The sequence below is a fragment of the Tachysurus vachellii genome, chromosome 2, assembly GCF_030014155.1.
Source record: "Tachysurus vachellii isolate PV-2020 chromosome 2, HZAU_Pvac_v1, whole genome shotgun sequence".
Lineage (NCBI taxonomy): Eukaryota > Metazoa > Chordata > Actinopteri > Siluriformes > Bagridae > Tachysurus > Tachysurus vachellii.
In genome coordinates, this window is record NC_083461.1 from 5,450,172 (window position 1) to 5,477,950 (window position 27,779).

The 27,779-nt window shown below is 38.2% G+C and overlaps 1 protein-coding gene across 1 annotated transcript; it reads right to left on the bottom strand.

Annotated features, from left to right (window-relative positions):
* Window positions 1–191: 191 nt before the first annotated feature.
* On the bottom strand, window positions 192–27,747 carry itgb3b (integrin beta 3b). The gene is made up of 15 exons (XM_060894676.1): window positions 27,490–27,747; window positions 23,630–23,715; window positions 22,711–22,915; window positions 22,144–22,396; window positions 19,182–19,344; window positions 18,940–19,101; window positions 18,759–18,854; window positions 17,107–17,196; window positions 15,967–16,101; window positions 11,703–12,129; window positions 9,224–9,446; window positions 7,528–7,628; window positions 7,297–7,416; window positions 3,590–3,756; window positions 192–1,737 (listed from the first exon to the last, which is right to left on the bottom strand). Exons 1-15 carry the CDS (start codon window positions 27,560–27,562, stop codon window positions 1,669–1,671), a joined length of 2,370 nt encoding a protein of 789 aa, XP_060750659.1. The 5' UTR covers window positions 27,563–27,747; the 3' UTR covers window positions 192–1,668.
* Between the last annotated feature and the right edge of the window lie 32 nt (window positions 27,748–27,779).

Sequence of the window (27,779 nt, forward strand, 5' to 3'; positions counted from 1 at the left end):
ATAAGACAGACGTGATGGACGATATAAAGACATGAACAACTGAGCAAAATGTAAACGTCTTACCAAAAACTGTATTATTAAAAATTCACACCTTTCATGTCTTTCACTAGAATTCCAGAATTCCATAGAATTCCTAGCACTTTTCATCAACATGACGAAACACACTAAATATAAAAAGAAATCTTGTGACATTTTGGACTGAAACATACACAGAGGCTGCATACTTTTATTTTCATACAATATTTTAACATAAAATCTGTAAACAGAAGTAAGGTATTTTTTTTTCCGATGACCACATCGTAGTTAATAATCCATGAAGCTTCACATGCGAAGTTCCGCCTCTAATTCTGATATTTTACTGTTTCTAAAGTGACAACAGCTCGTTTACATGGACTTCTGTGCAGGATGCTTCACATAATCTCCACATTAAAAGCATAATAATAAATGGATGTAATACAAAAAAAACATGATATTATTTAACAAAGAAGAACAAAGGTATTGAGATGCTTATTTATGGAAGGAGTCTCCAGTGTCAGTGCTCTGAAACAAGCAGAGGTAAAGATGTGACTAAATTTATCCAGCAAGAGAAAAGGTCTGTAAAGCCCTATTCGGACGGGATTAGTTTTACGTGGGGACGTGGAGTAATGCAATTTTACCTCAGGAGGTCTGTAATATTAAATGGCCAATTCGCACAGGACAAGACATCTCAGTAAAACTAGCAGAAGTGGGAGGGGTAACTCGCTTTACGCACCACAGTAACCTCCTTGTCGTCATGTGTGTATGACGTTGCTTCCTGTTATCACGTGCGCAAACAGACAACATGGCACCTCCATGCTTGCAAAACGTGCCAAAAACTACTTTTAAACAGGAAATGATGGAATTTTACCGTACATATTTACAGCGGGTCTATTCGGACGGGATTAGTGTTACCTGAGGTAATTTTTCCGGACCTTTTTACAGAAGGTAAAAGTCGCCGTAAACTTTACTGACATTGACCGTAATGATTACCGAGATGGCACATTCGGATGGGACTAAAATCACTGAGAAGCTCTGGTAATAATTACTTTACCACCACGTCCCCACATAAAACTAATCCCGTCCGAATAGGGCTTTAGACAGAGGACTTCGCAGAATGAGGCTACAAAATGAGGTTAAGGAGAAATCAGCTATTTGTAGCTGCTGTAAAGCAAAAAGTATGACGTCGGTCGTTATTTAATCTGGTTTACTTTAAACACGGCTGTGGCTTAAGAGGTCTAAAAACACTTTACAAATAATCAACCCGTCATCATTAATCAACGCATTTTTATTCCATATTTAACCTTTATTTATTTACATAACATTTAACAAGCTTAAAAAGCTCTTCCTGCTTGTGTGACATGACATTTTAAGCGATGGAATCCTTCACACAAGCACAAAACAGGTCAACAATATCACATCTTAAAACACAGCACAGAACTAAACCCTAATTTCGTTCAACTCATCAGGAAGCGAAATAAGGAAGAAACATGTCATGTGTCATGATTATTAGCTATCTCTTTACACAGAAGAAAATGTACATCCGGGATGAGTACAATGTACAAGAGAAATGACAACATCAGTCCTGCATCTGGAAGAAAATAACAAAGGAAACAAAATAAGCAAGACGATCTCCAGTAGCCCCAGTGATGATCATTCCTTTCCTCGGTAGGTAATGTTCATGAACGTCGAAGTAGCACCTTTGTAGAGAGGATTATGGCCCTGAAATAAAGAAAACTGTTTATTAGAATAAACCTTTAACAGTTTAAGCACTTATTAGATTCATAAGTATCGACAAGTTTTGTGAGAGACGGGGGTTTTGGTTGCATTAAGCAGAAATTCAACACAATAATTCACACTTTTTAAAGAGCAAATAATTTAACAGCTAGAAAATGATAGAACCGCTTTAAATAATAAGGAAATACATACTATTGTGGCAAAATGACTGACTAAATAGTATCTAAAACACTAAATGCAAATACACTGCCGATATTAGACAGTGTTTGAAAAGCGTTTTACAAATTCTTCAAAATAATTGTCATATTTGATTATATTTTATTTGTACAGCGCTTATAACAATATACCTTTGTTATAAAAAAACAAAAACGAATCCGCTTTACAGAAATATATAAATTCGGGATGTTGATTTTAAATTCATGACTTTTACATTTTTGTTCCAAGAACAAAAATTAAACTTAGAACTTTTTTGGGGGGGAAGAAAATTGATCTAAAATGAATTTGTACACATTTGTACACACTTCATATTTTATCACCACAGGTAATTGTGTAGCTGAATAATATTGATCAAAGACAATCAAGTTTGGTCAATTTCATATTTTTTCACATATCGATGCTATTGGTCAGTCCCCACGTGGGTCTGTTATTTTTACAAGTTATTAACCAATCTAAAGTCTTGAAAATAGCTTGAGCGCAAATCTCATAACTCCATTGTACACTTCAACTGTCCACCTCTTCCTCACTCCGCGGGAGAGCTTCACGGCATATTTCTCCTCAAGAAGAGTCGCAACGAATCAACACGTCTTCTGAGGTAAATGTCTTCAAAACACTGGGCTCAAAGAAAAAAAAATCTTGACCCCCGCTAGTTCTGGTGCTCGTCTGAGGACAGGAATTTAGCGCAAGACAATCCACTGCAACGCGGACTAAACCCTGTGTACTGCAGATAAGGTACGGCGTTTTTTTAATTTCCTGAAAAGTAGCGGTTTTGGAGATACGAGGATTCCGCCCGACAGTGAAGAAATGTTTTTAAATATTTAAATAAGAAACATGGAACTTTCCAATCCAACGAGAGCCCGAATCGGCAAAATTTATGTATAAACTCATACGCAGTGTCCGGTCTATGATTGGTAGAAGGAGAAGAAGAAGAAGAAGAAGAAGAAGCCTTTATTTTTGTCATATATGCATCACAGCACAGTAAAATTCTTACTTCACATTTTCCAACTTTGGAGGTTGGTGTCCTTGAGCGGAGAAGGTTAAGGGCCTTGCTCAAGGGCCCAACAGTGGCAGCTTAGCAGTGCTTGGGCTTGAACCCCGTAACACAATGATTGTTACAAAATTATCACTCTATTTTCTGAAATACATCAAGAAATCTGAATAAAAACATGGAGTTGTTGATTTCTACCTTTATGCAGTTATGAAACTGGGAACGCTGTAAAAAAGGGCTGAGGGAGATTTTTTAAGCAGACGCAATCCCACATGTGTTTGGAATAATGTTTTGTGAGTGCAAGCCTTCAGACCTCACCAGGAAAGCCTAATTAGCAAGACATCAGTTCAAGCCAAATGTGCCTTAGGGAATGGAGGCGTTGCTTTGTTCAACAGGGAAAACAGCATGCTACAGGGACAATAAAATCATCCTGCCCACATCTAGAATTTACCAGATGACTTTTACTAAAGACTATTGCTAATTTTGACACAAATGAAAACCAGTGTAGTTTTAGTGTAATATAACACGTGCGTACAAAACATACCACGTGTTTAAACAGAACTCTGGAAAAGCAAATAAAGGCAGTATAAATATAAGTGTTTAATAGTTTTTAGTTTAACGTCCCAGACTCACCGTTTCCCACTTAGCTCGTGCTCGCTCTTCTTCGAATTTGGCAAACTCGCGCCGGTCGTGAATCGTCACCAGCAGCTTCCAGATGAGCAACGAGACAAGACCCAGGATTAGTATAGCTCCAGCAACAAAGAGGAGGACGACCAGGATGTCATGACCTTTAGGGCAGTCTAGGACACAGCAGGAAGTGGGGACACATCAGAAGTCAAAGAAGACCGTATGGTCCAAGAAGTCAAAATGAAGTCAACTCTATTGCTGTGTATGAAAACACACACCGCATAAAAGTTTTAAAGCAAAATTTTGGGAAAGAAAAGCACATAAAAGCAAATGAATAATAAATAAATGCATTTGATGTGAAGTCTGACGGTAAAAACATTCAAGTTTCGGTAAAAACATTCGCTTTCACACATTTACACTGGAAATGATTTATCATGCAGTGTCATCTGCATTAAGTACTTATTTAGTTGGACTCCACACCTAAATCCCACTGGTTTAACTTAAGTATAAAGAATGCCATCTTGAATGCAACATTAAATAGGATATTTCAACATGATGATGATATATGATGATAAATGATGATATTTGATATTTGTCTGTGCTTAATCAGAGACATCTGGATTCTTTTTTACAAACGTTCTAAATAAACGTTCATGAACTTCCTTGCAGCGTCATACTTTATCAGATATGCGTGTAGGTGTGTGTCCGCTCCTCTTCCTGTGCGATTACACGGTGCACATTGTGCCATGTCAGCGTGTTCCTCAGTAGCTCGGATGCTGTTTATTGCCTTGCTTTACTAGACCGGGCTCCTTTCTGTGTTCCTGGCCTGTGTGTTGGAGTGTTTAATGGAGCCCATGTTTCACATGTGGGTTTGTTAAAGTACAGGGGCTCAGCTCTCACTGCAGGTTCCAGCCATTTGCTGGTTTAATGACCCACACCCTCACCATGGCCGCTTCAGAAGCTGAAATGCGCAGAGGCTCAGACACACACACACACATCCACCCACTGCCGTGTACCTGGAAGCCCTGGGAAGTAAAACCGCAGTCTGAACTAGAACTTAGATTAAATATCACACAACACATAGTTACACATTCTTCATTCAGGAGGTTTAACCACAGCACCCACTGCCACATACGCTTGACGATCTAGGTGTCTGTCTGAGGCTGTGCTTTAATAATGTACTTGCTTTATATGCGTGTCATTTTTAATACAGTACCTTTATAAAGCCTGAGCTACGTTTCAAACAGGGTCTTTTGAGGATTATACTGTAGGTCTTTTAACAAAGCGTATACAGTATGTCTGCTTCTACAAGAAAAAGTACAGGGCTGTACAACAGTGTGATATTGCTGACAAATTTTAACTCAGGATGTGAAGCTGCATGTGCTGTATTGTAAGACTGTATGAGTAGCTGGGAACAAAGGAAGTGACTCCAAAGCTAAGGACAAAGTTTGTGCTCAGCATCATGATGTATTGGAATAATATTGTTTGTCCCAACTTGTGACTGGTTCAGTGACGGGAATTCCAGCTCTGTTCAATGAGTCGGATTATATGGTTCACCTCACAAATAAGAATTGCCTTTTTTTCTATGCTTTAAATTGAATTGACTTGTTATTGGGGAATTTTTTAATTAAAATAAACTGCAAGAGTAATTGTATTAGCTACATAGAGAAAAAAATAGGATATACATTTTTAATATATATGATCACATAAAAGAGTCGGTTCACGGAGTCGACTCATTTGCGATCGACTCATAAGTGTTCAAAAGCACAGACAGAGCCAAATTTTATCTTTTAAAATTAATTATACACTTGAAACATTCTTAAATCTATGAATGTTCATGAAGTAACTGTATACAGGGAGTGCAGAATTATTAGGCAAATGAGTATTTTGACCACATCATCCTCTTTATGCATGTTGTCTTACTCCAAGCTGTATAGGCTCGAAAGCCTACAACCAATTAAGCATATTAGGTGATGTGCATCTCTGTAATGAGAAGGGGTGTGGTCTAATGACATCTACACCCTATATCAGGTGTGCATAATTATTAGGCAACTTCCTTTCCTTTGGCAAAATGGGTCAAAAGAAGGACTTGACAGGCTCCGAAAAGTCAAAAATAGTGAGATATCTTGCAGAGGGATGCAGCACTCTTAAAATTGCCAAGCTTCTGAAGCGTGATCATCGAACAATCAAGCGTTTCATTCAAAATAGTCAACAGGGTCGCAAGAAGCGTGTGGAAAAACCAAGGCGCAAAATAACTGCCCATGAACTGAGAAAAGTCAAGCGTGCAGCTGCCAAGATGCCACTTGCCACCAGTTTTGCCATATTTCAGAGCTGCAACATCACTGGAGTGCCCAAAAGCACAAGGTGTGCAATACTCAGAGACATGGCCAAGGTAAGAAAGGCTGAAAAACGACCACCACTGAACAAGACACACAAGCTGAAACGTCAAGACTGGGCCAAGAAATATCTGAAGACTGATTTTTCTAAGGTTTTATGGACTGATGAAATGAGAGTGAGTCTTGATGGGCCAGATGGATGGGCTCGTGGCTGGATCGGTAAAGGGCAGAGAGCTCCAGTCCGACTGAGACGCCAGCAAGGTGGAGGTGGAGTACTGGTTTGGGCTGGTATCATCAAAGATGAGCTTGTGGGGCCTTTTCGGGTTGAGGATGGGGTCAAGCTCAACTCCCAGTCCTACTGCCAGTTTCTGGAAGACACCTTCTTCAAGCAGTGGTACAGGAAGAAGTCTGCATCCTTCAAGAAAAACATGATTTTCATGCAGGACAATGCTCCATCACACGCGTCCAAGTACTCCACAGCGTGGCTGGCAAGAAAGGGTCTAAAAGAAGAAAAACTAATGACATGGCCTCCTTGTTCACCTGATCTGAACCCCATAGAGAACCTGTGGTCCATCATCAAATGTGAGATTTACAAGGAGGGAAAACAGTACACCTCTCTGAAGAGTGTCTGGGAGGCTGTGGTTGCTGCTGCACGCAATGTTGACGGTGAACAGATCAAAACACTGACAGAATCCATGGATGGCAGGCTTTTGAGTGTCCTTGCAAAGAAAGGTGGCTATATTGGTCACTGATTTGTTTTTGTTTTGTTTTTGAATGTCAGAAATGTATATTAGTGAATGTTGAGATGTAATATTGGTTTCACTGGTGAAAATAAATAATTGAAATGGGTATACATTTGTTTTTTGTTAAGTTGCCTAATAATTATGCACAGTAATAGTCACCTGCACACACAGATATCCTCCTAAAATAGCTAAAACTACAAACAAACTAAAAACTACTTCCAAAAATATTCAGCTTTGCTATTAATGAGTTTTTTGGGTTCATTGAGAACATGGTTGTTGTTCAATAATAAAATTAATCCTCAAAAATACAACTTCCCTAATAATTCTGCACTCCCTGTACATAAAAGCAGACAATGTACAAATAGGATATACATTTTTAATATATGTGATCACATAAAAGAGTCGGTTCAAGGAGTCGACTCATTTGCGATCGACTCATAAGTATTCAAAAGCAGACAGAGCCAAATTTTGTCTTTCAAAGTTAATTGTACACTTGAAACATTATTAAATCTATGAATGGTCATGAAGTAACTGTATAGAAAAAAAGTAGATTTTGATTTCAGGTAGTCTTTAAAGTATTTTCTTCTTATTTTCTCCTTTATTTTATTATTACACCAAATGCTGAGTTTGTTACCTGGCTCTTTTACCACAGACAGAATGGACTTCCCGCTGTTGTCCTCATAGTACTGAAACCTCTGGACACAATCGTTCTCGTCCTTGTAGGTACAGTTCACAGCGTTCTTATCATGCAAAACTTTGGAGCGGAAAAACACCAGAAATCTCGTATGAATAAACATTTATGATCAGCCTTATGTTAAAGACTAGGGTTTTTATTTTGTTGTTGTTAGGTTTGGTTGTCTCTTACCCAGATCTTCGACCAGACTAATCTCGTCTCTGCAAATTCGGGCACAGCTTTCGTCCTCGAAGAGCCTCCCTCTCTGAAAATGCTTACATTCAACACAATCCCTGTTGAAATCATACAGCAAATCACACACCAACCTTCGGGAAAAAATCACTACAAAGTAAAATCAAATTTACACAAATTCTCTCCTCTTTACAGTGCCTTACATAAGTATTTACCCTCTTGCACCTTCCACAGTATCATTGTTTAGTTTGATCCCCGGACGAATCCCTTCTGTTCATGATCTTGACTTTTGGTGGACGGTCTCCACCTTCATGGTTGCATCATATTCTTATTTATTTATTTTTTTTAATAATCGATTTAACGATGTTTTGCAAAAATTCTGGATTTTGTTAAAAACTGAACCCTGATTTAAACCTTTCCAGATCTTTTTTTTTTATAGCTCATCAGTCTTCAGGTAATAAACTCAGAGTTCTTCTAGGAACAGGTGTGCAGTATTTACACTGAGAACAAATGGCACTTTAATTGCACACATTTGAAGTCCATTCATCTAATTATGTCACTTCTTAAAGCAACTGGTTGCACTAGAGTTATTTATGGGATGGATACTAAAGCTAGATGCATTCGAAGTTTTACATCTATTATTTGTAAATAATTGAATTACCTATTTTCCCATTTCACCATTTAAATATAATTGTTATTTTGTGTAGGTTCATGATTTATAATTGCATGTTAAATCCATTTCAGTTGCAGGTTGTAACACAAGGAAGTTCGAGGGAGTGGATACTTAGGAGAGACAGTCTATTCTAACTCATAAAACTGTTTGTTTGTTTATTTATTTATTTATTTATTTATTTATAAGAACAGTTCTACAAATATGGAAAAATTATGAAGCTCAGTTGAAGACTTTATTTAATAGTTTAAAAAGTGATAGGTTCATTTTTTCTGCTTAAATGTGAAATCTCTGATTTTAGTCTTATGAACCACTGTATAACAAATAAATAGAATTTTTTTGATAAAAAAAAAATTGTGAAAACTTGTTTTGGCCACTCACTCACTCTCACTCATTTTCTACCGCTTATCCGAACTACCTCGGGTCACGGGGAGCCTGTGCCTATCTCAGGCGTCATCGGGCATCAAGGCAGGATACACCCTGGATGGAGTGCCAACCCATCGCAGGGCACACACACACTCATTCACTCACACACTCACACACTACGGACAATTTTCCAGAGATGCCAATCAACCTACCATGCATGTCTTTGGACCGGGGGAGGAAACCGGAGTACCCGGAGGAAACCCCCGAGGCACGGGAGAACATGCAATCTCCACACACAAGGTGGAGGCGGGAATCGAACCCCCAACCCTGGAGGTGTGAGGCGAACGTGCCTGTTTTGGCCATTTATCTTTTATTAAAGCATTTAAAAATCATGTCATGGTATATCTATGTAATATGAAGTTGGCTTCGTATGTGATATTTGCCGCAATCAAAGGTTGTTAAATATTTAAACACTTATTTATTTCAGGCTGTAGGTCCAGATAGATAAAGAAGTAGCACTGATGTCAAAATTTGTGTTTAGCATCTCAGTGTGTCTTTGTTTTTTCCCCAACTTTAGAGCAAATTCTGGCTCAGAAAATGATTTAAACAAAGTCAATTCATATGGTTTTCTTTTCTATAAACACAGTCAATGTCACTCACTTTTTCATAGTGCAGGCGTCCGGGCAGGTGGGACACTTGTCACAGGTGGAGCCATAAGCCCCAGGCTGAGTACACTCACAGCTTCCACACACACACTGACCACGGCCGCTACACAACAACCCCAGACTGGACATGCAGGTATCTGTGCGTGTGGAGCAGTTACAGTTTTCCCCTGACCAGTCCGGGTAACACTGGCAGAAACCACACGAGCATGTGCCATGACCTGTAAAAAAGCATGGCCAGGAATCACATCACTACATTCTAAACAGTTGAGATCATGGACACGTTTGAGGAAAATCAAAGAAAGCGTGTTTTCTGCCTGAGGTGAACGGTGTAAAACTGCTAAAGATTTACTAATACCCAAAAGCATGGAACAACTAAACGTGAAGAACACTGACCTTGTAATGTTTTCTGTGAAAGCATGCAATGTTTAGGTCTGTTTAGTTAATAGTTCGGCTGTAAAAATACATCGTGCGACGAGCAGCGCATTCCACACGTGCACAGAAATGAAGCTCATACCCAAGCCGTCGTTTAGGGCTGGATACTGTTTACAGAATGAAATCCAAGACTCTGCTGTCAAAATGCCAAAATGTTTTAATCTCACAAAAATTGGAACATTATGGAACTCCTGTGTATTATTTATTCTTTATTTTATTGCCAAAAAACTGCATGTGTTAAAACACTGGTAATCATTATAAACGGCCTTTTCCTGATTAGTCTGGAGAGTAAAAGAGCATTTTTTTTTTTTTTTATGATTATTATTATTTTTTGGCTTTAATGCTCACCCATGTAAAAAATAAATAAATAAAATAAAGTAAAATTCTGCCATTTTGTCAAATGTTAACATTACTTATGTACTTATTTCCAATCAGAAGACTTAATGGAATCAAACATTTGCACTCCAAAAGGTTTATTATTGTGTTTCTGGCTTTCTTATTTTTTATTTTTATTTTTTCTAGTACATGTTTGAGGAAATTGCATAGCATATTCAGAGCAATCTAAGAGGAAAAAAGAATCATACAATAGCAAGACTATTATAGACAAAAAATAGAAAAATAATAAATAAAATAAAAAGTTGGTACCACATGAGAAATACCACACGGCCTATAATCACTCATCCCACATAAAAACCTCAATCCCTTTCCAGCTTAATAAGTCTGAAACCCACTCACCTCCCTCACTGTGTCCAGCTATTTTAGCGTTATGACATCATCTGTGTGTTGTAATGCAGAAAGTCACGTTCACTATAATCACTGAACTTTTAGGGAAGAAGGTAAATATGGCTTTAATTGCTAACTGACAATGGAGCCAAGCAAGCAAGCCTGTTTATAATGAAAACAAAGTGAAGTACTATTTCAGTGTTAAAACCCAGACAGACAAAACAAAAAGACAGACAGTATTTAGACCTGAGTTGAGGGTAGATATTTCTACCCCATAGTATGAGTGAGTGGTCTAAGCTGAGGCGTTCCACTACGTTACACAAACCATTGGTCGGCTCGGATCTGCCTGCAGCAAAAAATAAATAAAACACGCTCTGCACAATAGCGTTGCCAAATCCACACCCTTCCACACGCCATGCTAATATAAAATGTTTGCTACATAAAAAAACACCCATTGTGTTATTCCAAGTAACTCCTCTGCAGTTGGGTCTTTTAGGTTTTAGAAAGTTTCAAGCATTCTGAAATACTTCAAATACGCCTGAAAGTTAATGTTTTTAGTGAGAAAACAAGAAAACACTTTAAACTAAGCTGTTATTGGAAAAGTCCATCCTGAAGATTATTATTTTCCAGTAACCGCACATCCTGAAGTCTTTTATTCTTCAGTAATTTTCCCAACATTTATCATTCATTCATTCATTCATTCATTTTCTACCGCTTATCCGAACTACCTCGGGTCACGGGGAGCCTGTGCCTATCTCAGGCGTCATTGGGCATCAAGGCAGGATACACCCTGGATGGAGTGCCAACCCATCGCAGGGCACACACACACTCATTCACTCACACACTATGCATGTCTATACCATGCATGTCTTTGGACCAGGGGAGGAAACCGGAGTACCCAGAGGAAACCTCCAAGGCACGGGGAGAACATGCAAACTCCACACACACAAGGCGGAGGCGGGAATCGAACCCCGACCCTGGAGGTGTGAGGTGAACGTGCTAACCACGAAGCCACCGTGCCCCCACATTTATCATTTTTGGTAAATAAATGATTTTTTTATCCATTTATAGTTACAATTAATGTTTTGATGACAGGAGAAGACAAGATGATAAATTCCGCTATATCGCTTACATTACAGCAGCTTTAATTTAGCCTTTCGTTTATATTCTTCTTGAACTTAATAAGGTAAAATACGCAGCTTGTTATGTTACCAAGAAACCACAAAGTCCAAAGTGCAAAAAAAAAAAAAGGCCAAACCTTAACACCTGCAATAGTCATCTTGTTGCTACCATATGACATGAACATGAAAGTCTCTTACCTGAGCACAGCTCTCCTTTATAACGCAGGCAGCTGAAGTCGTCACAGTCGCACTTTTTCCCCCAGACCTTTCCAAAGTCGTTGTTGTGACACACGCACTGACCGCACACACAGTCCCCGCGCCCGCTGCAGATCACTTTGTTAGGGCCGGTGCACATGTCCTGCTCACTTCGGCTGTAATCTCCCTCGGCACACTCACACCTCGGACCCAGTCGTCCTGCATGGCACAGGCACATGCCGCACTCGTAGGTGCCGTTGCCTTGGTGACACAGAGGGCTGTCGGGCTCCCCATGTGCCTGGCACTTACATTCACACTCGAAGTCAACGGTGATCTGGAGTGTATCTTTGAAGCCTACGGGTTTGATAGTGAAAGTTTTGGTCTTCTCTTTTGGGCAGCCCCTGGCACGTACCTCAACACTGAAAGATACCTATAATAGCAGCAAATACACAATAACAATATAATGCACAAACCGTATGTTCGTATTAGTGAATAATTTCAACAGGATAACATGGATTTGTAGCTAAAGCCTACTTGAGTTAGTGTAACTGCAATCTTCTTTGATGCATGTGAACAGAAGAGGGCTTCGGCTGAACGTGTGTTATGATGACGTCACATGACGTCTCGGTACAAATCTGAAGGAAACCTTATAAAATATTGCAAGCTCCTCCAAATGACATGCTTGATTTTGTGTTAATTTCTATGATCACAAAATCCTAGAGGGCTTGCAGGCCATGGGAATGGGTAGCTCAGTGGCCTGATGGTCAAAAGGTTGTGAGTTTGAATCCCAGGACCACCAAGCAACCACTGCTTAATATAACTAAGATAAATGTATGTCACTGTGGATAAGAGTGTCTGACAAATGCAGTAATTACGTGGGTATTTCTGGGATATAAATTGTGTCCAAATCTGTCGTATCAGACATTAATTTTTTTTAATCTGTCAAGCATTTTAGAGCACACAATAGAAAGCACATATACAGTGGTGTGAAAAAGTGTTGGCCCCCTTCCTGATTTTTTTGCATGTTTGTCACACTTTAATGTTTCAGATCATCAAACAAAATCATTTAAATATTAGTCAAAGATAACACAAACACAACATACAGTTTTTAAATGAAGGTTTTTATTATTAAGGGAAAACAAAATCCAAACCTACATGGTCCTGTGTGAAAAAGTGTTTGCCCCCTAAACCTAATAACTGGTTGGTTCACCCTTAGCATCAAGAACCGCAATCAAGCATTTGTGATAACTTGCAGTGAGTCTGTTACAGCGCTGTGGAGGAATTTTGGTCCACTCATCTTCACAGAATTGTTGTAATTTGGCCACATTGGAGGGTTTTTGAGCATGAACCACATTTTTAAGGTCATGTCACAGCATCTCAATAGGATTTAGGTCAGGACTTTGACTCGGCCATTCCAAAGTCTTCATTTTGCTTTTCTTCAGCCATTCAGAGGTGGACTTGCTGGTGTGTTTTGGATCATTGTCCTGCTGCAGAGCCCAAGTTTGCTTCAGCTTGAGGTCACGAACAGATTGCCACACATTGACCTTCAGGATTTTTTGGTAGACAGCAGAATTAATGGTTCCATTTATCACAGCAAGACTTCCAGGTCCTGAAGAAGCAAAACAGCCCCAGACCATCACACTACCACCACCATATTTTACTGTTATTATGATGTTCTTTTTCTGTAATGCAGTGTTACTTTTATGCCAGATGTAATAGGACACACACCTTCTAATAAGTTTAACTTTTGTCTCATCAGTCCACAGAGTATTTTCCCAAAAGTCTTGGGGATTATCAAGATGTTTTGTGGCAAATCTGAGACGAGCCTTTATGTTCTTTCTGATCAACAGCATCGTCTTGGAACTCTGCCATGCAGGCCATTTTTGCCCAGTCTCTTTCTTATGGTGGAGTCATGAACACTGACCTTAACTGAGGTAAGTGAGGCTTTTGAGGATCTTTTGGTCTATTTCATGTTGTCACTCAGGTCTTATTTAAAGGTAGAGTCTCCGATTTTTGAAAGCCAATATTGACATTTGAAATCACCAAAACAAACACGCCCCTAACCCAAATGGGTCCCACCCCTGTACTGATAGCTCCGCCCACACATACATACGTAACCCAGGCAACTAATGGAAAGAAATGTGTCTTTATCATAGCTGAAGGGAAGAACAATACGATTGCAGATAAACAAACAAGCAAAAATGACACACAAGCATAATCATGTAAAGGACAAAGTCATATATTAGTTCTGTGTAACAAAGCAAAACCAACGTTACTCACCTATCGAGAAGGAAAAAAGCGCCTCGGCGTCTTAAGTAAAGTTGGTCACATATTCACAGATTGGAGTTTCCCGAGTCAATAACTCCTGAGCTAAACGCTGTTACTACACAAAACGCTGTTGTAGCTGCGTCTCTACATTACTACGATAGAAAAGAGGTGTTATTTGTGTAGTAACAGCGTTTAGCTCAGGAGTTATTGACTCGGGAAACTCCAATCTGTGAATATGTGACCAACTTCCTGCTCCTTCAGTTCTCTCCAGCGCTGGAAAGCTGATCCTATATTAACACGTCCTACTTCTTACCTTATCGTAAGCCTTTCTTTGCTTTCTTTCTTTGTTTTTATCCTCCATGTCAATGTTAAAACCGCTTTCTGCTAATGTCACACATGCGCACTGAACACTCTCTCCGCCCATATTGACAAGACCCGCCCCTTTCTGCTCATTGGCTACACGTTTGTTTTGATTTTGTTTAGTATTCGGCCCGACTCAGTTTTCTGAAGCATTTCTAAAAACCCCTCCTTTAAGTGATTTCTTGATTGTAAACAGGTGTAATCAGTAGTATGGTAGTAATCAGGCCTGGGTGTGATAAACCACAATTAAGTTATGTTTTAACAGATTTTGTTTTCCCATAATAATAAAAACCCTTATTTAAAAACTACATGTTGTGTTTACTTGTGTTATCTTTGACTAATCAGGAAGGGGCCAACACTTTTTCACACCACTGTATAAAATTTATGACTCTGAATCCAGAGTCCATTATATCCAGTGGGACAAAGAGTCACTCCAGGAAGTGCCTGAGCTTTTGCGTTTTTTTTCCTTTACTGTTTCTTGCCACAATTTTAAATGCAATACAACTGAAACTAGATGACAATGTAAAGGACTTCAAATGAGAATCCTTGCGTCCAGGTATTTTATATATATATATATATAAGTTATTAAGTATTTAAGTAAGCTTAAACACATCGGTGTGATGTGATCTACTTCCACACCCACTACAACAAGCAGCTATATTATAGATAAAGTTTTATGCAAATATTTCCGTTCCCTTTGATTTATACGGACATAGCATTACAGAAATCCTATGCTAATCCTATGCTATGCTAAAGCGAATAGTATTAAACAACATAAAGACTGTCCTGTGCTCATCCCAGGATTCTCATACTTTCAATCTGCTTTTACTGAACATCTGTACTTATTTTTATTTCTGTTGTCTTCTTTCTTCTAAACTTTTATACAGTAACAATTTCTAATCTCACTTTCCGGTGTCACAGAGAAGAGGATGGGTTTTCCATTTGAGAGATTTTTCTCTTATGTCGTCTCTTCTATGTCGTTTTTTGCCAGATCTCAACCTCTTGTTGATTAGGGATCTAAATACACAGCTGTAAAGCAGTTTCGTGACAATGTGCATTGTTAAAATAATATAAAATTAAATATTAACCTTCAAACAAACACAAAGTCTGTGACTCATTTTTATTCCCCAGTTTACAGATGTGAGTGAGCGGGTAAGCGCATGATGGGATATTCTGACAGACACAGTGACTCATATAACGAGATCCGGATAAGCTGAAGGAAACAGACACTTCTGATTGCCAGACATATTCAGCAAAATGAGTAACCACTCCCTCCCACCTTTCCTGTCTGAAACATACGCAGGATCATCTTTTTAATCACCGACTGAACCTCAAAGCTTAACCACAAAGCTTAAGTCATTTATCAGGGAGAGCACATGTCAGAATTGGCTTTTCCTGTTCTTCTGAGTTCTTCCTTATTTGGGATGTGAGCACAAATCTCCCAATGTGGAAGGAGTAAATTAGGAGGAGAAAACGTTTTGGGGGAAATGAGATATAGAAAAGAAAATACTGAGGAAAGAGAGAGAGAGAGAGAGAGAGGAGAGAGAGAGTGAGCGAGAGTGAGAGAGAGAGAGAGAGAGAGGAGAGAGAGAGAGAGAGAGAGAGAGAGAGAGAGAGAGAGAGATGAGCATAGACTGACCTGGTCTCCTCTCTTGAGCCCAGAGCAAGACTTGAGTCCAGGGATGAACTCGTCGTTTAAACACGTCGCATTGAAAGACAAGCTCAATTCTTCCGGCACGTTCAGGAGCTCAAGCTCAACCTTCGATCGAAGTTTCTGTCCATAAAAGACAAAGGAATATTATGCAAACAAGCCTTAATAACATAAAGATAATTAAGTATGATCACGGTGTTAATGATTGAAAATTCAAGCTTTTTTTGTGTGTCACAAACACAGTTGTATACAACTTGCTGTGAAATGAATTTAAACAAAATCCCACATACTCCTCCTAGACCGAGCATACAAATGAAGTAAAGTTAAAAATGAATGAATAGAAATAATAAGAAATAAGAAGTGGCAATGGAATGTGATGTGCAACACGTTACATGAATTTTGCAGTGTCTGTTAATGGCTAGTGATCAGAAATGAAAACGCAAATATGCAGAATAAAAAAAACTATCATGACGCATCGGTAACTGAACTACACATTTCTTTGGAACTGGTGGATCAGTGCAGTGATGTTTTCATGATGGCAAATAATAAGCTTTCCGTTAGATATCTGTTGTTAATATTATAGCTGAAGAAATAACAAGCAGATCAGTGAGTTTATGAGTTATTCTATGCCAGTGCTTATATCAGCTCATTTCTCTTTTTGGTCTTTAACAAGTGCAACAAATTTGTTGAGTTCTGTATTTAATTAATTTCCCTAAACATTATATTGTAGTATTAGTTATACAGAAATATTATAACTATCTTATTTGGATCTAGCAGCCAAAGCTTTGTCAGACTGTATCTCTGCTTATTTTCGTCTAATTTTATTAATATCAAATAAGTAACCCATTGAATTCCATAAATAAGTAGCTTATTTATTTTTAAATGGGGTGGAAAAATGTGTACATCATTATCATTACAACTGGGGTAGGAAGAGAAGTAAATGGAAGAAGATGGAAAAAAGAATTGTTGACATCAATCAAACTTGCATTAAGTAGCGCTTGCATTAAAATAAAGTATGTATGAGTTAAATGGAGCAACAACCAAGTCCCAGAATGTAGAAAATTGTGTATGATGTATGATAACACAAAAACAATTGTAGGCCACCAACATAATACATAATGCACTTACAGCATAGGCATCTTGGATCAACTGGATCACGTTACGTGAGTCCTGAGACAGAGTCCCAACTACGGTCCCGGGGATCAGATCACTGTAATTCTGTTAAGAAGAATTCAAGACAGAGAGCGAGAGAGGGAGAGAGAGAGAGAGAGAGAGAGAGAGAGAGAGAGAGAGAGAGAGAGAGAGAGAGAGAGAGAGAAAGAGAGAGAGAATGAAGAGTATAATAAGAACACCAATTTATTCTAGTCCTGTATAGAAAATATAATATATAATATATAATATAATATAATCTCATGCATGTTATCAAGTCACCAAATAGTAATATCTGACCAGATTCAGTTTCAGATTCACTTTTTTTGCTCAGGTTTTAATATATCATATGACCGAATCATTTAAAGAGTCTAATTGTAAAGATTCAACCTTGGATGGAGTCCATTTGTAGGTTTAAAATGTACCAGTGTTTGTATTAATTGGTATTCAATTGCAAAAAACAAAAATCGCCCATCCTTAAAGAACCCCTTTCCAGAGGCTGGCTGTCACTCTGGAAGGTTACTGATGGAACTGAAGTCTGGAAGTGTTTCAGCAGACCTGAACATTGTACTTACAGTAAAAATAAACTGTAGTAGAGACAACGCTAGTTTTCTAAATATGAACCAATAAGGCTTGTGTAGCAGATCTTCAGTTGTGGTCTATTCAGTCACATGCATTTATCACTGAAGGCATCTCACCAGACCACAGACTAGCTACAGGGCTACAGACATTCAGAAGAAGAAGAGAGTTTCTAAACATTTGTTTATAAGTTATATTGTCTGGTATGAACCGATGACATGACATTTAAAAAATATCAAATGGACAGAGAAGTATGTTTTAAATCTCCTCGCATGAAATTAAAAACAGCTGTCTCATCTGTAAGACTGTGGCATTAGTCAAAACTTTTTAGTTGCTTAAAGGTGGGGTCTCCGTTGTTTGAGAAATGCTTCAAAAAACTGCGTACGGCTGCCAAACAAAACAAAAACAAAACTAGCGTGTAGCCAATGAGCAGAAAGGGGCGTGTCTTGTCAATATGGGCGTAGAGAGTGTTCAGTGCGCATGTGTGACATTAGCAGAAAGCGGTTTTAATATTGACATGGAGGATAAAAACAAAGAAAGGAATCGAAGAAAGGCTTACGATAAGGTAAGAAGGACGTGTTAATATAGGATCAGCTTTCCAGCGCGGGAGAGAACTGAACGTCTTCCACGTGAAACGGAGATAAACCTTTCGCGGTACAACACACAGTACTACAAAAACATATTTGTATTACCATAGTATTACTCATTGTGTTTATTTATTGATAAAAATATACCCTCGGTCAGCTGCCCCAACGGGTTCTGCCATAATAGTTGTCTGGGTTATAATTGGGTTATACTTGTCTGGTGTATGTGTGGGCGGAGCTATCAAAACAGGGGTGGGACCCATTTGGGTTAGGGGCGTGTTTGTTTTGGTGATTTCAAATGTCAACATTGGCTTTCAAACAACGGAGACCCCACCTTTAACCAAACCTTTGTACAATTTTATAAACTGAACTGTTATGCTAATAAGTACTTACTAGCTAAATCACTAGCTTCTGTTTAGCATTTTAGCAGGAAGCTTTTTTGATGACAGAAAGCATCTTAAATTCTACCTTGTAAAGTGGCAGTACAGGTCTGGTCACAGCAAATATTAGATTGATGTTGTTCTCTGACATTTTCTCTGTGATCAGTGCCAGAGATGGGTAGTCCTGTGGGATGATATTTAAAAAGATTCAAATGCAGAATGCAATCATTTCTACATTAACATCAAAGCTAAATGCTATAAGGCAGTACCATCGTAGTGGACATGTTGTATAAGTTATCCGTGCCGATGTGACACTGTCCGTCGTTAGGCTGCACGATGCCAGCCAAGCGTCCATCCAGCGCTACGTGAGTCTTGGCATCCGTTGTAAACACGAGCAGGTGAGAAGCACCCGGACGCCAGCCGATCTTCTCCTGATACATATAAGATGCAACAGATTAGTTGTAGAAATTTAAACTGTGGATGTTTCTGATGAACTTTGCAGCTAACCTACCTTGCATACAACTGCCTGGATGATAGCATCAAAGCCTCCTTCAGGGGCGTCTCTGTTACGAGATACCTTCTGCTTCTTTACTTCCTCTGTGAAACGGCTCACTTCATCCGTCAGAGAGAGGACATGTCTGTAGCCAAACTGCGGCTGGCATTTGTGTGGGATCCTGTCACCGTTAGAGGAGTAATAACTGAGATTTAACCTTATACTTGAATTCATACCATGCAAACGTCTTGTTAGAACTCTATCTTATTATGCTGTCAAGCATGACTGGTGGTTTTAGATGTCACATCCTAAACTGTGTTTACAACCGAGTACCAAATATAATTTATATAATAATTATATTTCTAAGGATGACAAATGCAGCATTAGCGACAAAAACCTAAAACTCCATCACTGGTAGCCATGTTAGTTCTGTCCTTTATCCGCTATAAGCTTCACCTCTTCTGTTCCAAAGTGATCAGACATTCATTCATCTTCATTAAGCATGCATTGTATCCTAGTCTGGGTTGCACTAAGTCTATCCATAAAACTCTCATTCACATTTTGTGCATCTAGCCCACCTTTCAGATGTGGGAGGAAACCGAAGAACCCAGAGGAACTGTAAGAACAATAGAATAAAATAAAATCCAATATCAAAAATAAAAAGTGCTCTACTAAGTTTGAAATAGTATGATATTGCTGTGTTCAATATTCTTGAAGAGTTGATTAAGGGTCAACTTAACCATTTAATCTGATATAAAATGAATGTAACACCTACAGATTTTATATGATTACGAACAAGAACAAGTGTAGCAGAAATTTCTGCTCTCAGAGAGAAGAAATGGGTTTGATATCACCATTTACTCTGAAGACTTTCTGGGACTTTTCTATGAAGAGATAGTCCTTAGAAAGTTATAGCTACAGTAGTAGTGTTAATTTCGTCAGACGACACGAGACGAAATATGTTCGTCAACAACCTTTTTTTTTATGACTAAGACGAGACAATGACGAGACTGCCCCACTGTCCAAAAACGCTGACTAAGACTAAATTAACATGCATTATTGTTGACGAAAAAAGACGAGACGAAAATGTTTTGTATAAAATAAAAACTAAGATAAAATCTCTCTTCATTTTCGTCTATAATTGTCTCTGCTTTTTCATCAGCTGTTACGCCTTTAAAATATTCACAACGAGTTCGCGGCTTCGCTGTTTAGTGTGTGCGTAGAAACAATTCGTCCACACGCCGCTCAAAAAAAAAAAAAATCCTGAGCGCAAGTCCACCCCTGGTCTAGGCAGCTTTTTGTGTTAAATTATTTTCCTGTCGCTGCGCAGGCTCTTTTATTGTACATGACAGCTTATGTCCCGATGACCGGTCTTTACATTACATTAAAAGCAGTATCAATAAAGTAAAAAATGTGATGTGCGGTCAAGTTCGAATGAAACATATGTGAAACACTTTTTTTACTGAAATGTTTATCAGTAATAATCTCAGTAATAATGTGTTATTTAAAAAAAAAGACTAAAATTTTTTGACTAAAACTAGACTAAAATTAAAAGACTTTTAGTCGACTAAAACTTGACTAAGATACCTTGAGTTTTATTTTGACTAAAACTAGACTAAAATGACGAGACTTTTAGTCGACTAAAACTTGACTAACAAAAAAAGATATGTGAATGACTAAATATGACTAAAACTAACAAGGACATTTGGCACAAGACTAAGACTAAGACTAAATTAAAAATACGGGACGAAATTAACACTAATAGCTAGAAAACCCTGAACGTCTAATTTCATCTAAGTTTCATATTAATCACCACTGTGAAGTGGAACATAAAGACATTTAATGCTGAACATGGGCATTTTCACTAAAATAAAGAAGGTTATTTCCTTTAGATTAATCAACCTTCAGATGTTGGGTGGTTAATTCTATAAAATACAATAATTGTATAAAATACAATATAAACTCATACTTAGAATGAAGAGGAGCTTCTTCCTGCAGGCCATTCAGGCCCTCAACCTGGTTAAACTTTGCACAGCACTTATTGTACTACACACATTGTAGGTTATCACACTACGACTGCACTTTATTTGCATTTTGTTCAAAAAGTTGTATATTACAATTTTATGACCTGTATAGTAAATTCTATTTTCTTTATAATTCTTTTGCAATTCTATTCTTAGTGTAATTTAGGACACATGTTGTTCAATTCAATTCAATTTATTTGTATTGCGCTTTTAACAATTCATGTTGTCTCAAAGCAGCTTTACAGAAGCCTGGAAACAGAATAAAAAATTGTAAAGTTTTAAATTGAATTACTATTAATTAAGTTTTTTAAGTATTTACTATTAAATTACCATTTACATTTCCCAGTTCCCAATTCCCAGTTAAGTGAAATGCAGCATTGTCATTAATAGTGACCTTTACATGGAATCATCACCAATTTAGAAAGAACTATGAGCAGTTACAGCGATTTAGGAATTTGGGCTTCATAAAAAGTGTTAAAAATTCTTTTTTGTGTTATTCTGCAGAGAGAGATCGTTGTTATTTTACATTTTTGCTTGTGCCTTGCACATACAGTAGTATTCTGATGAACAGTTTTAATTGTTCTTTGCCTGTGTTTGGACTTTTTAGACAATGTATCCTTAGACAGTCAGTACAAGTTTTGCCAGGGAAGAAACACAGAGTATATTTAGATCAGCTAACAGGGGATGACTTGCGGCAAGAGTGCAAGTCATCCCCTGAACCCTTAATGAAGCCGCTGAGTCACGACTGACATGCGTGCCTTAAATAACCATGCACAAGTAGGACTTTAACGGTTGCTTGTATGGTACATAGTTTCACATATTGTTAGATGTAATTATGGTCACCCACCAAAACACAGAAAGAAAAATACAGAGAAATGTTAAGTCAAAACAAGGTTTAGATGTAGCAGATGTTATATTTCTTATGCCAGGTTCTCCTGGTCAGGTTCTATACTCACGAGTAACATGGGTTCTTCACAGCTTCTGGTGGGGAGATGTACATATACGGTGATACGGGTTTGTCCACGAAAGCACCGAATCCCATTCGTAGGTTACTGGTGGTTTTGCTCATCTCTTCTGCCAGTCCATTTCCCAGCTTCCTCAGCTGAGTCAAGTCATCATTCATGGAGTAGGACAAGTCCATTAGGTAGTAGAGATCCACAGGGTAATCTGCAACCTGTCTCACCTGCAGTGTGAATGTCCGTGAGTCATCTGCGGAAAGTGGAAAATGGTTAAGTGTGGGTTGTAATGTCATATGCAAATGTTTGTACACCCCACGTTTAACATAAAATGGTCAAAAAAGTTTATTTTATAAAAAGATTGGTCAATAAGGTGTAGATTAAAAGTTGCTCAAATTAATAAGCCATAAATGATGTAAAGTTTTTCAGAGCTTTAATCGCTAGTTTAGGATTAATTTGTGCCTAGTTCCATGCAGGCATTAATAATCAGATAAAAAGTGTCAGACAATATCATAATCAGGTATGTTGTGAGTTCAGATCAGAGCAAAAAAAATTTAAAAGACTCACCAGGTCTTAACGTGATGTGCAGTTTCTGTGGTTGGATCTGCGTGACATCAGTGGTTGACCCTGAGGCCTTGTCACTAAGAGGTTTGTCCTCAGTAACAGTCATCTGGCTGATGGGATACTCCATTTCTTCTGCTGCGCATCCAGCTTCTATCAGGTTCTCCTTTAAGTCACAGCGTGATGCTCCTGGGCTATTTAACCCAAAATCCTGATGCGTCACACAAACACAGCAATTGAGCTGCACAGTCATTTATTTCTTTAAATGAATCATTTTTAAGTCAAAACAAATGCATTATTACATGTTTACCATCTAAGTGGAAATATATGGTTCGACTCTACAGCTTTAGCAAATTTAGGACATTATTCCATAAGACTGTGACCTTGAATAAGAGAAGTCTCTTTAACCTTTTAAGCGTTATTTTGGTGTAAACATTCTGACGCATATTCAAAAGGAACCACAATAGTAGCCGCAATAACCAAACAAAAATCTGGATTGCCATTTGAGGCTAAATATGACACTATTAATTTATTATTAAATATTATAATCCATTAAAAAACATCCCTTAAAAACATAAAACATGACTTTTATTATACGCATAGGGACAAGTGAGAAGACAGTTCCTTAATCAGAGACGATGCCTTTGTTGAGGAGTGAATTTAATTATAATAAACAAATAATAAATACATTTATGAATTAACCTTGAAGGTTTTCAGTGCCTAATAGTTTTGACATTTGAATTCCTTAGACTAGCACAGAACCTTTAGCACACAAGGACTACCTCTGTTCACTACCATTTTATTTTCTAGATAAGAACCAGTGTAAACACTGCACATGGGGTTTCTGCTGTTTGGCTTTGAATACTGTATCTCTAAGTTCACAGGGTCAGATGTTATGATTGAATAAAGTGAATGTGTACCACACCTCTTGGAAGCACCAGGCACAGGAATGGTGCACTGCCAAACACTGCTGACACGTGCTAGCTCCCCGAGAGGTGCACATATTAGAGCCTGAAACAGACGACAGATATATATATATATATACTGTATAACCTCTTGAATGAGATATTCCAGGAACGCACCACATCATGGCAAACAACCTTCTCCAGACATATGAGTAATCTGATTAAATAGAATAAATAGATAAAAACGTTGCATACTCAAAGCCACTGGCATTTCATGATTTACACATTTTGTACAAGTTCTCATGGAGTTTATCGTAGCTGAGATAAGGCTGATGATTAAGAAACCTCAGCTCATGTGAGTGATGGCACCAAACTATTACAAGGTTGAAAATCCACTTTAAACCCACTGATTTTTTTTTTTTTAATCTCGGAAAGGAAAAATGCAGTTTTCCAAAATGTCTTAACTACAAAAGAGAAGTAAAATAAACTTAGAGCTGAGATACATGCAATAAAAATGGCTGAATAATTGGTTTAGTGTTGATGCTTCTTTTCTGTTCGCTTACTTTCGGTTGGCTGAATGCCACAAATGAAAGCATCTAAGCATAGCTTCACCTTATATGGACTCAAATGTTCTGAGACACACTTTTAATTCCCTAATATATAAACATCTTAAAATGTTTGAAACTTCATCTCTCAGTATAACATAGTACTACATACATAGAACAAGCGTGATACACTGTAAGCACTTTTAATACATTTTTACAAGTTCTTATCCAGAGCAACTTACATTTATCTTATTTATACAACAGACCAGTTGAGGGTTAAGGGCCTTGATTAAGGGCCCCGCAATGGTAGCTTGGTAGTCCTAAGATTTGAACTCTCAACCTTCCAATCAGTAGTCCAGTGTCTTAACGACTGAAGGACTTGTATGTTGGACACTCCACATAACCAGATTAAACATTGTGTGTACTTTGTGTTATTTAACATTTGTGTGAAACTCTCAGTGTCTCCAGGGTTAGAAGTAAAACCTAAGATTTCCAACACAAGAAAAACCAGGATGAAGGACTTGCTGCTTTCAAGTCTCTCAGCAACATGGATGTCTGCATTTTACGTCCTTCATAGATAGATGGCTTTATTTTGTCACATATTTTCACACTGTGAAACACTTTCTTTGCATTTCCTAACATTGAGGAGAGAGCAAGGTCGGACATGATACAGCACCCCTGGAGCAGTGAGGGTTAAGGGCGGTGTTGGGACTTGAACCCTGACCTTCCATTCAAAAACCACTTGAGCCACCACTGCCCTTTCTTCATCAAGAAAGAAATAAAGTAATGCTGGTGAGAAAATGCCTCTTTATAGCTGCTATGATGTAAGCAATGACAGGAACTAGGTTGTCTTGCAGATGTCTCACAACATTAAGTATACATATTGACATTAAGTGTATATATATATATATATATATATATATATATATATATATATATATATATATATAGTTATAGTTGCTGTAAATGAAAAATAATCAATTTGGGCTGTAAGTTTAACTGTACTTAGTATCAGGCTGCATCACACCAGCCTGCATTACAGTACTCTGTTACATTATAGGGAAATGAAAAGCTCTTCAAAGGCTGTTTGGGAAGTTTTGTGGTTTTTAGTTTAAAGTAGTGGTTCTACTGAGGGTTACTAACCCTAACCCTAAGAATTTCTAGGTTCTCTAGAAAAGTGGGCCAAACCGATGACCTTTTATGGTCTCTACATTTCTTATTTATTTCATTCATTCATTTTCTACCGCTTATCCGAACTTCTCGGGTCACGGGGAGCCTGTGCCTATCTCAGGCGTCATTGGACATCAAGGCAGGATACACCCTGGACGGAGTGCCAACCCATCGCAGGGCACACACACACACTCCCATTCACTCACGCACTCACACACTACAGACAATTTTCCAGAGATGCCAATCAACCTACCATGCATGTCTTTGGACCGGGGGAGGAAACCGGAGTACCCGGAGGAAACCCCCGAGGCACGGGGAGAACATGCAAACTCCACACACACAAGGTGGAGGCGGGAATCGAACCCCCAACCCTGGAGGTGTGAGGCGAACGTGCTAACCACTAAGCCACCGTGCCCCCTGCCCTTATTTATTTATTTATTTACTTACTTACTTACTTACTTATTTTCTACATTTCTACATTTATTCATGAATGTGCATTTATAACTGGATTTAACTTGAATGTGGACTTTACACTGATGAATTCTCTAAAAAAAAGTTTTGAATGTACACATTTTATGCTTTAAGTGAAATGTACCAGTTTGGAGGACTTATGTGTCTTTCTCTGAGACACATGAAGATTTAAAAATTTACAGCTAGTGCTATTTTCAAACAGATATTGGAGACCTACTTATTCAGGAAACACTTCAACTAGCACTTCTTTCCCAATCTTTTGCATTTATTAAAATAAATAAATAAATAAATGAATAAATCTTTGAAACTTTTTCATTGTAACTTTGAACAATGTTTTAAACTCATGGTATCTTAAGTATTAACGTATCCAGTGGTAGAGATTTAAGCACTTATGTACGTCGCTCTGGATAAGGGCGTCTGCCAAATGATGTAAATGTAAATGCATCTTTTTATACTCCTGCACATACAGCATCATAGCAAAGCAGATTCGGTCACCATGAGCTAGCTTGCTCTGATCACCATTTGGGGGCTTGCAAACTAGTTTTAAGACTTTTGGATGGATTCTGAAGTTTGCAGTAAATAGTTTTCATTCGTTCAATTAGTTTCAGGTACAAATATAACTTAAAATGCATAAAGTATTTTATATTGGTGTAACGTTTGCTTTAACTAAAGAACCAAATAAATATCAGCTCTAATAAAAGGGAACTGATCTAAACAATGTTAATGGCACCCTTGAGGGTTCTTCGGCTTGCTCTCCATCATGTCTCAGTTGAGGGGCCATTAAAGGTTTGTTGTAAAGTCCTACAAATATGTAGTGTTTTGCCTGTTAGAAAGAGTTTCAAGTAGAACATTAGTTACAAGAGTGCAGATTTAGATCTTAAACATAAGGATCATTATTACTGCTATTAGGGCTTTAGGGCTTAAACATAAGGATCATTATTACATATAACTATTACATATAACACTAGGAAAAAAAGATTTTACCCCTCACTAAGGGTCCTTTCCATTAGACATGACAGCATTTGTTGAGTAAACATTACATATACTTGACTGATTCTTTACTCCTTTACTAATTCTCTCTCTCTCTCTCTCTCTCTCTCTCTCTCTCTCTCTCTCTCTCTGTCTCTCTCTCTCCCTCTGTCTCTCTCTTTCTCTGTCTCTCTCTGTCTCTCTCTCTGTCTCTCTCTCTGTCTCTCTCTCTGTCTCTCTCTTTCTCTGTCTCTCTCTCTCTCTCTGTCTCTGTCTCTCTCTCTCTCTCTCTCTCTCTCTGTCTCTCTCTTTCTCTGTCTCTCTCTCTGTCTCTCTCTTTCTCTCTCTCTCTCTCTCTCTCTCTGTCTCTCTCTCTGTTTCTCTCTTCGTCTCTCTCTCTCTCTCTCTCTCTCTCTCTCTCTCTCTGTGTGTCTCTCTCCCTGTCTGTCTCTCTCTGTTTCTCTCACCTCGTCTCTCTCTCTCTCTCTCTCTCTCTCTCTCTCTCTCTCCCCCTGCTTTTATCTCCCTGCTTTTATGCACTTAAAGACATGGGAAGGGGAAAATGATGAACATGATAAAAACTTTTTCCAGTCCCTTTAATTGACCTGCATAAATAAAAACCTTTATGAATAATAAGAAAAACATTCAAGTGACAAGTGAAATAAACTCGGTAAAAATAATAATAAAGTGGATACTTTGGATGGGATAAAGAACGAAGGACTCACCAAACACTTGGTCTGAAATCAAATACAATAAAAAGAGATAATAAATCCGTAAATGTGATGGTGGTTTTGCCATTTTGGGTCCGTTTTGCGTAAAATCGCTGCACCTGGCGTCCTGAACGCGCGGCTCCTCCGAGGAATTACTTAATTATTGTATAAATAAACGACCCAGCAGCAGTAAGATGGACCAGTAAAATGGACCAAAGCTGTCGTTTCTTTTAAGAAAACGCGAGGTGGTGCGTGTAGAGAGAGAGAGAGAGAGAGAGAGAGAGAGAGAGAGAGAGAGAGAGAGA

Excerpts from the sequence above, each read along its gene's own strand:
- itgb3b (XM_060894676.1), bottom strand. The coding sequence starts at position 27,562 with ATGGCAAAACCACCATCACATTTACGGATTTATTATCTCTTTTTATTG. Across the intron at positions 19,102-19,181 it reads TCCAGGCAGTTGTATGCAAG|GAGAAGATCGGCTGGCGTCC; the intron begins GTAGGTTAGCTG and ends TATATGTATCAG. Across the intron at positions 18,855-18,939 it reads ACAACATGTCCACTACGATG|GACTACCCATCTCTGGCACT; the intron begins GTACTGCCTTAT and ends ATCATCCCACAG.